Raw genomic sequence first — 13,595 nt, forward strand, 5'->3', positions numbered from 1 at the left:
TATGAACAACATCCCGAGGATGCTCCATGGCATCACCACCCCTCTCCCATTCAGTCCCTCTGGCACCCATCGCTGTGGGTCAGTGGCCCATGGGGCTGCGTTGGTGCTGGGCTCGATCCAGCTCCTCCCTCCAGCGGCAGCGGGACCGGCTGCTCCGGCTGATGTAATCTTTGCCGTTAGAGGGAAAGCTGCTCTGCCGGGGGTTGTGAGCTCCCTCGGGACGGCAGGAGGGGAGTTGTTGTTCCTGTTGCTTTGCAGCATCCTTCAGGGAATCTGCTGCCTGCTGCCTGGGCTGTGGGTGGCTGCTGATCCCTGCTCAGTGCTGTCCTGGGGAGGGGCAGAGCCCACATCCCACATCTGCCCCCAGCAGTCCCCACTGTTCTCTGGTGTCTCATTCCCCCTGTTTCTGCTGGTTTTATACTGGTCTGGAAGCATCCCTGCCCGCCCCTTGCCAGCTTGTGTGTGTTGAAGCGCAACCCACAGCAGCGGGTTGTGGCTTTCCTGCCACCCTATGTGATCAAATAGGGCTGGGAGAGAGGGAGGACACCCTGCCCCGGGTGGTGCATCCCTGGTGGGGACAAGCAGCTGAGATTTAAAACCAGGGAAATTTGGGGCTTGGAGGGAAACCTTGGGGCATCCCTGGTGTTTCTGAGCCCTTGGAGGGAAAAGCAGAGACTCTGATTAATCCAAAGGCATCCCAGGGGTGCTGCTCCCCAGAGCGGGATCGCTGCCAGCCCCATGGTAGAGCCCTCAAGATGGGCTGGGCATCTGCAGGCAGGGGAACACAACCCTGGGCATTGCTGCGGGGAGGCAAAGGCAGCAGAGCAGCCCCAGGTCGGGTGTCAATGTCCCCAAGGGATGTCCCCTCCTCCTGCGGGCCAACCCTATTGCCCACCCCAGGGCACCCAGTGCAGGAGGAGGAGGCAGAGGATGCCGGGTGCAGCCCCGCTCCATCACCCCAGGTTACCTGCGGGATGTCGCCCGTCGTTGCCCTGGCAACAGCGATGGCATCCCGAACACCTCGGGCAGAGTTTCCCTGCATCCCTGCGATGTCATCACCGTTTCCCGGGTAACCCAGCATCCGGCTCCGGCAGGCAGGTAGAGGAGGACCTCAGCTTCCCACTGCCTCCTGCTGCACCCGCCTGCCCGCTACCAGGAATCAGAGCACCGGGTGGTGGCCTTGGGTGGCTGTGGACAAACCTGGGGGCAGGCTTGGGGTTGCTCTTTATGGGCCCAGGGATTGGAAGAGATGAGGCAAACAGCCCAGCAGCTCTGGTTGGAGCAGGCAGCCCTGCCTGCCACACACTGCCCAGTCCATCCTGAAGGTGCCTCCTGGGTCTGGCTGGTGTTGAGGACCCCAGGGAATGGGTGCTTTGGGGGCAGGAGGAGAGGCAGAGCTTGGGGACACGCACCCACCTTGTGTCCCACCCCATCCCGCACAAAGGGCTTGTGGGGAGTTGATGTTCCCAAGGGGACAATAGCCAAAGGAGGTTGGGAAGTGTCCAGGACAACTGGTAATTCGCTTTCCTGGTCACCCTTGAGCAATGGGTCTTGGAGGAGGTGCTCACCTCTGGCCCCAGCCCAGGCATCAGGATGAGGGGCGATTTGGGTGCAGCTCTGTGGCTGTGCTCACCTCCAGGGTGCCATCACATCAATGCAACTCTATGGGGTGACGCCAGCAGTGTCACCAGTACTGCCCGTGCCTTGCTCCGCTGCAGGAGCAGGAGTGTGACAGGAGAGGTGGGTGACAGGGCTGTGTGCCTGACCTGGCTCTGGTTGAGGTCTCCAGCCCTGGGGTGATGTGATGGATTCTCTTTCACCCTTCCCTTTGGGGAAACGGAGCTGTTCCATCTCCCCTCCCGGAGCACATTTGCTTTTGGTTCCTGTCCAGCATCAAGTGGGAGACCCCAGGATCTCACTGGCTGCAGTGGGTGCTACATGGGGGACATCAGGGATGGAGCCCCCATCCCTCTTCCCCTCCAGGACCCTCTCCTGCTCAGGAACCACCCCTAGCCACAAGCCCCTCTCACCAGGCAGAGCTGGCTCCAGGAGCCATGGCTGTGGAGCCCATCATCCCCTCTGCCACTGGCTCCTCCATGCCTCAGTTTCCCAGTTTCTCAGTGGGAGCAGCATCCCTCCTACCCTGTGGTGACCTTGCTGTGGCTATGAGCTGCGGGGGCTCTGCAATGTGATGCAGTGATGAGATGTCACATAGGATGCTCGGGGCAAGAGGGCTCTGGTTGTGTGTCCCCCCCCCCAGTGTCTCGCTGTGTCTCCCAGCAGGGTCTGTGTGTGGCTGGGGACCGAGTGATGCTGGTGTGGAGCAGCTCTGGGGTGCTCAGCATGGGGACAGGCAGGGCTTGGGAGCTAAATGGGACCTGAGGAGCAGGGATGCAGCTGCTGGTGGTGTTTGGCTGCGGTGCGAACCTGGTGTGGAGGAAATTGAACCCAGGGGAGACAAAATGCTGTAATTTCATGCAGAAATGACATGGCAGCTCCGCGTGATTTACTGCAGCTGCTCTGGGGTAATTAGAGCAGCACTGGGTAAGTGGCTGATGGTGGAGAGGGTCTTTCCAAGGCACCTCCCCTGCTCCTGCCTGTTGGAGAGGGGGCTGGATGGGACCGGGGTGTTTTGTCCCCAGAAGCAGGGATGCTGGTGTCTCTCAGTGGGATACAGGCACCATGCAGAGCATCCAGAGGTATCCAGCAGTGAGTGCTGCCTGGAGCTCCCATAGGGTGCTGTGAAGGGGTTCACTGACTCCATGCTCACCCCATGCCCAGCACTCCCCTGCTGCTGCCAGCCCCAGAGCATCGCCATGGAGCCAGGGATGAGCAGTGGGGTCTGGCACGGGTCCCCTATGCCCGGCAGCACGGTGAGGTCCCTCCTGACGTGTGCCCAGGGCCCAGCACCTCCAGCTGTGGGGTGAGCAGGCAGCAGCGCCAGGGCCAGAAGCTCTGAGATGATTTCTCCTTTCAGTTCCTAAAAGAGGCCTATGAGGAAGATGGGGAGAGGCTTCTTAGCAGGGGCTGTTGAAGAGGACGAGCAGTGATGGGTTTAAACTAAAAGAGGGAGATTCAGGCTGGATGTGAGGAAGAAATTCTCTACAAGGAGGGTGGTGAAGCGCTGGCTGTGGTGTTCACAGAATCCCAGACCCAGGGGATGGGTGCTCTGGGTGCTCCTTGGGCTCTCAGCAAGGTTCCCAGGAATGGGGACAAAACAGGACCCGCCAGGGCAGGGAGGATGCTCCTGGGTTTGGAAAGGGCTAAAATAAACGGGCTGCCATGGCAACGGCAGCACTCCCAATGCAGAACTTGGCTGGAACCAGCTGTTTGGCAGCAGCAGGACCAGGGCCGGGATAGGGATGCTTGCCTGTGGCTGTTGCCACTGCTTTGGGGCACTGTGTCACGGTGGGTGCCAAGCCATGGGGTGAGACCCCTGCATGTCAAGGGTGGGTGTAAGCAGCCTCCTGATGGGGCTGAGCTGCCCTCTATTAGCTGCATTCTGTGTCGGGGTCTTATCCATGTCTTGGCACCCACCGTGATGTGGGGCTCTGTGTGCTGAGAGCTCTGGGGCTGCAGAGTGGGGATGTCCCATTGGCATCCCTTGGGCAAGGGCTGGGTATAGGGGGGCTGCCTGGGGGGGCTGTGAGGAGCAGAGTGTGGCTCGATTTGTGTCGGTCACATCTCTGGTGGGTTTGGGAATCGCTTCCAGAGCTCATGCTCAGGAGGGGAGGGGCACCAAACTCAGCTGCCAAGCCCACAGCGATCAGACCCACTGCGAGCCATGAGCTGGATGGCAGAGGTGGGTCAGGGCCAGCACAGAGCCAGGCAGGGGATGGGTTTCACCCTGGGAACCCATCCAGCAGTCACAACACCCCTGTTTGTCCTGAAACCAGCCCAAAAAGCCCAGGCAGCCACGGCCAGGCTCCTTCTGGATTGGGACAAGTGAGTCTGGCAGTGGGTTGGGGTCACAGTGGCTGTTCCCATCCGGACCTTCTCCTTCAAGAGTGATTGGGCTTGGCCACACCATGACTCAGCCCCAGGGATCAGCAGAGGTTCCCAGTGGGCAAGCACCATCCCCAGGCTCGCACATCCAGACCCCACACTGTGCATTCCCAGCTCCACTCCTGCACAGCAGAGCATGGAGCTTGCCGGGCCCCATCCTTTGCCCCATAGCATCGCGGATCTGTGGGGCAGGGCAAGGCTGTGCATGGGGTCCCCCATTAGCCCCATTGCACGCCGAGGCGGGGGGGGGATTACCGGTTCCTAACGAGGTGCGCACGGGCGCTGGTGGGAGATGCGCCGGGCTCCGCGGTGTCCGCTGCGGGCTGGACCCGGCCCGACGCGCCGCTAATGGGCGTCTGGGTCAATTATCGGCCCGTCGGAGCGGCTCAGCTCCCGCCGTGCGCTGACCCGAACGCACCGAGCGGAGCCCCCAGCCCCGCCGTACCCGGGAGGGATGCGCTTGGAAGGGGGGGGCACAGCCCCGGCTGCCCCAGCGGGAGGTGCCAGACAGGGCCCCGAGGGGGGCAGCGAGACAGCGCTGGGGCTGATGGGGGCTGCATGGGGCTGGCGGTGGGGGCTGTAGGGCAGTGTCTGTGGGGCTGTGTCTGCTGGTCCCTGCACATAATGAGCCCGTTACCTGGTGGAGATTCAGGCGCTGGTACCAGGAGGCAGCAGCGACAGGGCCGCTAACGAGGCTCCGGCGGCATCGGGCGGCTCCGGGGTTAATTGGTGCTGATTTACTGCGCGCACGTAGGAATTGCAGTGATGGAGGAAACGTTCCCGGGGGCAGAGGCTGCAAGAGCCTCGGTGGTGCCTCATCCTGAGGGGTGCTGTGCAGGGGTGGACGGTCACTGGGGACACCTGCCAAAGGCATCGTGTTTGATCATAGAATCCCAGCCTGGGTTGGGTTGGAAGGGACCTTAAAGCTCCTCCAGCTCCAACCCCTGCCACAGGCAGGGACCCCTTCCACTAGAGCAGCTTGCTCCAAGCCCCTGTGTCCAACCTGGCCTCGAACACTGCCAGGGATGGGGCAGACACAGCTTCTCTGGGCACCCTGTGCCAGCGCCTCAGCACCCTCCCAGGGAAGAGCTTCTGCCTAAGAGCTCAGCTCAGTCTCCCCTCGGGCAGGTTAAAGCCATTCCCCCTGGCCTGTCCCTACATCCCTTGTCCCAAGCCCCTCTCCAGGTTTCCTGCAGCCCCTTCAGGCGCTGGAGCTGCTCTAAGGTCTCCCCTTAAGGAGCCTTCTGCTTAAACTGTGCTTGTTTCCCCAACCCCATGCTCTCCTCAGGGCACACATGTCAATCCCCCCCTTCCACTTGTGCCTTGTGGGCACCCCAAGGTCAGAGGAGAGACCCCCAGGGGTTAGTAAAGTGCTCGGATCCTGCACCTTTGTGCTTGGCATCGATGCCCATCTCGGGCTCCACCAGCACCCACCCCCTGGGCACAGCCTCACCAGACAGCATCTGTCGGGCAGGAGGACACGGGAACCAGGGAGAGCTCCCAGGGAGCAGCAGCAGCATCATCAACATCATCATCCTCTGCCAGATGCAAATTGATAGTCGAGTCACTCATGCAGACAATGGGGTCCGGCTAATCCTTTTACAATGGGACTAATTGCTAATCAGACCGATTTCACACTGCCGGCTCCCCTGACAATGAGGCACCGTGGAGAAGGGCTCCTGGGGGGGTGAGGAGGCTCGGTGGGTGCCCACAGCTCCCAGCGGCCCCCCCATCCCCATTCCAGACCCTGCAGCAGGGCCAGCCCTGGCAGATGGGCACTGGGATGGTATTTGGGGTCTTCCAGGTTGGCAAAGCCTCCAGCAGCGGCTGGCAGGGGCTCCAGCCTCATCCTGCATTGGGGTCAGCCGTGGCTTTCGTCCCTGGTGCCATCTCCAGCCCTTGCCTCCATTACCCAGAGCATCCCCTGCCCCTCTGCAGAGCCCGAAGTGGTGGATATTGTCCCTTGGCACCATCTGGATGCACAATGGGGACCGGTGCTCCTTGCCGTGTGTGGCTTGGGTACCACAGGGCTGCGGTGCTGCGTGGGGATGGGATGCTGGAGGGTCTCTCTGCTTTGGTGGGAGATGTTGGGGCAGGGCGATGAACAGGGCAGGGGTGACGTGGGGGCAGATGGGGACATGAAGGGAGACCCAGCAAAGGTGCTGGTTGCTATGAGAAGTGATGTAGGGCTTTGGGTCACAGGGCAGAGCAGCATCGGGGGCATCATGGGACTGGTACCTGCTCCCTCTGCACCCTGCCATAGTCTGCCAGACCCTTGCCAAGGCAGCTGCTGTCAGTGAGGTTGTGCCAAGCCCTGATGTCCCCTGCACATCACCCCATGCCAGGGGCTGGCCGGGGGCTGAGCCCCACATCCTGGGCCCTGTGATCATCCACGGCTCCCTGCCAGCTTGGCACTGGATAATGTGGGATGCGGGTGCTGTGGAAAGCAGATTCTGGGTGCTGTAGGATACCGAGTGCTGTAGGATGCTGGGTGCTGTAGGATGCTGGGTGCTGTAGGATGCTGAGTGCTGTAGGATGCTGGGTGCTGTAGGATACTGAGTGCTGTAGGATGCTGGGTGCTGTAGGCTGCTGAGTGCTGTAGGCTGCTGGGTGCTGTAGGATGCTGGGTGCTGTAGGATACTGAGTGGTGTAGGATGCTGTGTGCTGTAGGATGCTGGGTGCTGTTGGATACTCTGTGCTGTAGGATGCTGGGTGCTGTAGGATGCTGGGTGCTGTAGGATGCTGGGTGCTGTAGGATGTTGTGTGCTGTAGGATGCTGGGTGCTGTAGGATGTTGTGTGCTGTAGGATGCTGTGTGCTGTAGGATGCTGGGTGCTGTAGGATGCTGGATGCTGTAGGATGCTGCGTGCTGTAGGATGCTGTGTGCTGTAGGATGCTGTGTGCTGTTGGATGCTGGGTGCTGTGGGATGCAGGGTGCTGGTGGGGGTGATGGTGTGCTGGTGAGTGAAGCAGGTCCCTGCCTGCCTGGTGTTAACAAGCTCCTGGCCCGCCCCTTTGCAGCCCATTGCCCTGTGCCTGCGCCCTGAGCCATGGCCAGCCGAGCTCCTCGGGGTGCTAATGAGGAGAGAGCCGGGCTCAGTGCGCCTTGCTCTTAATTGCTGCTGTCTTTTGGCTCTTAATGAAGCTCGGCTGCACAAGAGGCAGCAGCCCACCCTGCTCCTCTCCCTCGGGCAGCCTGACCCCCTGGGGCCAGGGGTGCTGCTGGGTGCCCTGTGCTGGAGCTGCGGAGCGGGAGGAAGCACTGTGATGAATGTCATCCCCATCCAGCCATGGCATTCCCAACCCCCAGACACCATTCCCTCCCTCCGTGCTCTGCACAGCACCTTGGTCCCAGCCGTGGAGGGCTGCAGCATCGCCTGCATCCTGGGATGAGCAGGCCCTGGGAGCACGGGCAGGAAGGGATGGGGACCATGCAGTGACCAGCCATCACCCAGCACGCCCTGTCTGTGGTGCAAGGCTGGTGGCTCTGGCTCTGCAAACACGGTGATGGCCACGGGCTCTGCTTGTGTCCCATGGCTTGGTAGAGCAGAGGGGAGTTTAGGTCGTGCTATGGCTCAAGGGAGAGGTGTTGCTGAGTCAAAGATTGCTCTCCCCACCTGAAGGTGCTGAGCATCGGCACGGGCAGCATGTGTCCATGAGCTGCTCCCTGTCCCCACCCCAGCGGCGCAGGAAGGGGTTAACGGCCAGCCCATACCTGCAGTTGCATTTTAAAGATGTGAAATTAAAGCCCGTAATTTATTCTCCCCACACACGAAGGAGCAATTAGTTCTAAACACGGCTTAATCAGTCAGCGCGAGATTGATTTCTGTAGACTTGGATTTGGTGGCTGCTGGCGAGGAGCCAGCCTGGGAGCAATCTCCAAATAAATGAAGTGCAGAGAAGTAAGCCATTGCATAATATGATAGATGAGGCTGGAGCGCGCTCGCCTCTTCATTAGTATTCCGCTGTACACTGGCAGCAGCACCAAACTTTCTCCCCAGAACCGTGGCTTCTTCCACTTCCCCATCCCTCCGCTCCTCCTGCAGCGTGGTTCCTGCTCCCTCCAGTAGTCACCAACCAGCCCCGAGCCCAGGGATGGTGCTGGGATCAGGGCTGTGCACCCAGGACTGATGTTCTTCTTTGGGTGCTGTGGCTTGTGTTTCCCTTCTAGACCCTGGGGACACTGAGGCGCAGGGAGCTGGGGTGGCATCCCATGAACTGCAGCTCAGCAGCAAGAGATGTCATAGAATCAAATCCCAGCCTGGTTTGGGTTGGAAGGGACCTTAAAGCTCCTCCAGCTCCAACCCCTGCCATGGGCAGGGACCCCTTCCACTGCAGCAGCTTGCTCCAAGCCCCTGTGTCCAACCTGGCCTTGAACACTGCCAGGGATGGGGTAGCCACAGCTTCTCTGGGCACCCTGTGCCAGCGCCTCAGCACCCTCACAGGGAAGAGCTTCTGCCTCAGAGCTCATCTCAGTCTCCCCTCGGGCAGGTTAAAGCCATTCCCCTTGGCCTGTCCCTACATCCCTTGTCCAAAGCCCCTCTCCGGGTTTCCTGCAGCCCCTTCAGGCACTGGAGCTGCTCTCAGGTCTCCCCTTCAGGAGCCTTCTCTTCTCCAGGCTGCCCCAGCCCAGCTCTCTCAGCCTGGCTCCAGAGCAGAGCTGCTCCAGCCCTCGCAGCATCCCCATGGCCTCCTCTGGACTCAAGGCATGTGCTTAAGACCCCTCACTCCCTGCCATGACAGCCATGTCTCTAACAATAGGTAGATGCAGTGATGGTCCGCGACCTGTGGGCTCCTGCATGTGAAATACCGGCCGTGCTGTGGGATAGACCCACCAGATGAGCCCCCCCGAGCCCCTATACCCATCCCAGGGGATGGAGCCCAGGTCCCCCATGATGCCCCATGTACCCCCCCATCCCCGTGGGCATTCCCTTCCTGCCCATGCCGCGGCAGCCGCCGCTGACCCTGCCTCTGTCCTTGCTGTCCCTGCAGAACTCCATCCGGCACAACCTGTCCCTGCACACCCGCTTCATCCGCGTGCAGAACGAGGGCACGGGCAAGAGCTCCTGGTGGATGCTGAACCCCGAGGGCGGCAAGACCGGGAAGACGCCGCGCCGGCGGGCGGTCTCCATGGACAACAACAGCAAGTTCCTGCGCATCAAGGGCAAGGCCAGCAAGAAGAAGCAGCTGCAGGTGACGCAGGAGCGCGGGGAGGACAGTCCTTCGTCCCAGCAAGCCAAGTGGTCGGAGAGCCCCGCGTCCCACGCCAGTGACGAGTACGATGCCTGGGCGGACTTCAGGACACGGGCCAACTCCACGGCCAGCACGCTGAGCGGGCGCCTCTCGCCCATCATGTCCAACCACGAGCCGGATGAGCTGGAGGAGGATGACGGAACCCCTTCCTCCCCGCTGATGTACCCCAGCCCTTCCAGCACCATGTCTCCTTCCCTCAACACCCGCTGCTCCGTGGAGCTGCCCCGGCTGACCGACCTGACCGGCACCATCAGCCTGAACGAGAGCCTCGGGGAGAGCATGCTGGAGGACCTGCAGGATGGATACACCATGAGCCCCTCGCAGCAGCTCCCCCCGGCCGCCCTGCGGCAGCGGAGCTCCAGTTTCACCTTCAACTCCAAGTGCTCCACCATGGGTGCTGCCACCAACACCTACTGCGGGACCATCTACAGCCAACCCGCCATGAGCCTCATGCGGCGCCTGCCCATGCAGACCATCCAGGAGAACAAGCAAGCCACCTTCTCTCCTGTCAGCTCCTACAGGAACGCCTCGCTGCAGGACCTGCTCTCCTCCATCTCCTACGCGCACAAGGAGAGCATGGTCCCGGGGGACCTGCCCCTGCCGCAGGCCAGCCCCATGGTGCCGGCCCGTGGCCACAGACACAACCTGTTGCTGTGCGGGAGCGGGGAGCAGGGGTTGTCCTCGTACCCGTCCCACTCGGGCTCTCTCATGAAGAGCAATGCTTTGTACCACCCGTCACCAGCCGGTCACCACCCTGCGGTCAACACCAGTGCCTTAGCTAATCCTGTCAGCCTTATGAGCTTGCCCAGTGACACGTGCAGCATGACGGCCATGCCGCACCACGGGCATCTGCATTCCTACGCTAATAACCAAGGGGCACACATGAGCTTGCTGGATTCGCTGCAGGGCCCCTACCCGGGGGCTGTCCATCCCCCCGTGTTGGGCCAAGACAGGTTCCCAGCAGACCTGGACCTGGACATGTTCAACGGGAGCCTGGAGTGCGACGTGGAGTCCATCATCCTGAATGACTTTATGGACAGTGATGAGATGGACTTCAACTTCGACTCGGCTCTCCCGCCGCAGAACGGGCTCAATGTGCCCACGCTGCCCGGGGGCCCGCAGCCCACGAACCAGAGCTGGGTGCCCGGGTGATGCTCACCCCAGGGTGGGGGGCTCGCCACTGAGAAGCCACGAGGGGAACCTTGAGACTAACTTCATTTGGGTTTTCTTTTCCTTTTCTCTTCTGCCTTTGTTTGTTAAGATGGGCTTAGAGCCGTCGGTCTGAGCTTGAGGTCCAACACGAAACGCAAACCCTAGGGTCAAATATTGAGCCCCCAGCCCAAAAATGTGCCCAATCTGCTGGGTCCTCCCGGGAGCATCCTCTGGAGGATGCAGGGGCAGGCAGCCAGGAGAGGCAGCCGGAGTCAGGCGGGTCCACGGAGGGGGAAGCAGGAAGGGAAAACCTTTCCAGACAGTCCCAGTGCCCCGCTGGGAAGGTGCCAGTTTGGTTTGTGCTTGGGCTGGGTGATGGAGTGGTGATGGCTGGTGGCATGGGAACCCCCCTTTGGAAAGGGACCCTTTGCTCCGAGCCCCCTTGGGAAACGAGTCCCCTGAGTACAAGTGTCAGGAGCAGGGACCCTGCCCCACGGCATGGGGGGTGGCTCCTCACCCCTAGATCCCGGTGGAGATCGGAGCCCTGCCAAGCCCCATGCCCAGGCCACCTCAATGGCTCCAAGCAGTGAGGAAGGGGCTGGTGATGGAGGGCAACGTGGTCCTGCTGGAGTGATGTGCTGCTGGGCTGGGTCCCCTGTGCCGGGGCCCGGGGGGAGCCGCAGGGTCGGGGAGGGGGGTGTATTTATTTGATTTCATGCACTCTTTTGCCATTGAGCTTTTGCATTGGAAGGAAGAAAGGGAGGGGAGGAGAGAGGCTGTGGGCAACGCCGATGGCTGCTCCCCATCGCACGCCTCATCTTGGCTTGGCCGTGGTGTTGGATGTTGGGTGATGGGGTGGAAGAGGGATGCGGTGGGCAGGCCTGCGGTGACTCACGCTGCTCAGGGAGGTGGCACAGGGCTCCTAGGGGCCAGTCCCGGTGTCAGGAGTGACTCCAGACAGCGTCCATCATTCCTGCTCATCCCTGGGATGCCAGGAGAGCTGCTGGGGTAGGGGGAATGACAGCAAGAAGGGTCAGCCCTGCACCATGGGGACAGGGACCACCATCCACACGTGGTCCTGTGATGTGTCAGGAGCCCAAACCAGCCCCACTGCTCTGTGGGCTGGTCCAGAGGAGATGGGGAGGGTGGGAGGAGAGGCTGTGGGAGCTGCTGCTCTGCCCCACGGGGCTCTCTGCACAGCATGGGCTGTCTCTAACCCCCTGCCCCATGCTGCAGCGCGGGTTACCCCACTGAACCAGCACATTGTCCAGCTCATCCCCTCTCCCTCTGTCCCTCCTCTACCATGGGGCAGGCGCTGGGTCCCACTGAGCCATAGGGGAAGCACAGCTCAGAGTGGGCAAGGTGGGACCCATGGGTGGGCACCTCACCTAACCTATGGGTGTGAGAGAGGAGCCCCATGCGCCAGCGCTCACCTTCACCCTGGGCAGAGTCTCTAAAGATGCTCTTACAAGTTAATTCATTATGTTTACATTCTTTGATCATGTACAGAATTTAATATATTCTATTATATATAACCTTTCTCGAATGCTTTTTTTAAAAAGGAATTATTCTTTAGGGTCAGGAGCATTACCACATTCCTTTTATACACCACCTCTCGTGTCAGGCATAGTTAACACGGTCGGAAACCGACTGCAAATGGCTATTTAATCCCTGGCACCCCCAGTTCTGCACATGAAGGACAGGCAGGGAGGGCAGCAGGGGAGGAAAAGGGGGGGCTCTGCCCCCCCCCCCCCCCAAAGCATGGGAGAAAGGGAAGGGGACCTGGCTCTTGTAGGCACACATCCAGCAGCACACCAGCATTTGCAGATGGGATGCTCAGGCACAGGGACCCCCAAGCCCCCCTTTGGGTGTCACCGATAGGACCACCATGGCGCAGGGGAAGCCGCACCAGCAGTAGGAAAGAAGCAGCCCCCCCCCCTCCGCTTCCCCCCCCCCCCCCCCCCCAGCCTTTATCCCGCTCGCCTCCCCCCCTGCCCCGGGGCACGTCCCATTGCGAAGGTGTCTTTGTGGTTCCGTGACCGTGGGGTTGTCGTGTGTGCGGTGGAGTCGTGTTGGTGCAGCGTCGTGTGTGCAGTCGTTGTGCGGTGCGAGGGACGGCGGGGGGGGGGGGGGCACCCCCGAGGGCTGGGACCCCCGGCAAAAAGGGGTGGCTGGAGGGAGAGGTGACACGGGCTGGTCCCGCCATGGAGCCAGGGGATGTGCGGGTACCAGGATGGGGCGGGGTGGTGGTGATGGAAACGGGGTGCTGGGCTCCGTGCCGTGGGGCAGGTTGGTCCTGGGGGGCTGGTGGGGGTAGGAAACCAGGGCTTCATTTTATGTGCAAGGCTCCGGGTTCCCTCTCTGGACACAGCTTCCCCATCGCCCCGCTCCATCGCTCCCTCTCTCCTGCCCCACAGGGCAGCCTTTGGGGACAAGGAGCATCCTGTCCCTGCGAGGGGATGGCGAAGGGGCCCCATGGGTTGGCTTCAGAGAGCAGTTTCCGTCCTTTCCCTCGTATTTATAACTGTACAGACTGGGGGGGGTGGGTCTCTGACAGGCGTCATCTCTCACCACGCATCTATCGTAGGCAATGGTAACTTTCTTGGTCGTGCTGTTAGAGTTTGTGTATGTGGCAATGTAAAGAACTGTGTATAGTGCATTGTACAGCATATTTTCATGAATAAAATTGTTTTAAATATTACAAGGCCGCGTTCCTGCCTCCGCTGCTTGTGCGTGCGTGGCCATGGGATGAGAGGGGAGCGACAGGGATGGATGGGTGAAGCTGGGGAGAGCCACCGAGGAGAAGGGGGGGTGTTTGGTCTTACACAGTGCATGGGGATGGGTGGCTTGGGGGGGGTCTATGGAGTCCCACCTGGACACAGGGCTTTGGACATCATCTATACATACAAATTTAAGTTATAAAAATATAAAAATGTATATAAGTTATAATAATTGAGATAATGATATACATATACATTTATGTTATAGAAATATAAAAATTTATATAAGTTATAATAATTGAGATAATTTAGATAATTCATAATTTAAATTCAATTATTTTGTGTTATTTTCTACCATTTTAGATGAGTCATTAATAATATAATTTATTTTGTATTAGAATTTACAAGTTTAGATAATTTATACTATAATTCATATTATTTTGCATCATAATTGCCCATTTTAGAT

The 13,595-nt window shown here is 60.1% G+C and overlaps 1 protein-coding gene across 1 annotated transcript in view; it reads left to right on the forward strand.

Moving 5' to 3' along the window:
* The window catches only part of FOXO6 (forkhead box O6), a 28,202-nt gene extending 15,352 nt beyond the window's left edge, over positions 1-12,850 (forward strand). Inside the window, exon 3 of the mRNA XM_062611385.1 lies at positions 8,997-12,850. Within this exon, the coding sequence (XP_062467369.1) occupies positions 8,997-10,409 (1,413 nt within the window). The 3' untranslated portion in view covers positions 10,410-12,850. The remainder of the gene's footprint in view (positions 1-8,996) is intronic.
* Positions 12,851-13,595: the final 745 nt, after the last annotated feature.

The sequence above is a fragment of the Pezoporus occidentalis genome, unplaced genomic scaffold, assembly GCF_034315485.1.
Source record: "Pezoporus occidentalis ecotype Australia unplaced genomic scaffold, CSIRO_AGI_Poc_V1 ctg153, whole genome shotgun sequence".
Lineage (NCBI taxonomy): Eukaryota > Metazoa > Chordata > Aves > Psittaciformes > Psittacidae > Pezoporus > Pezoporus occidentalis.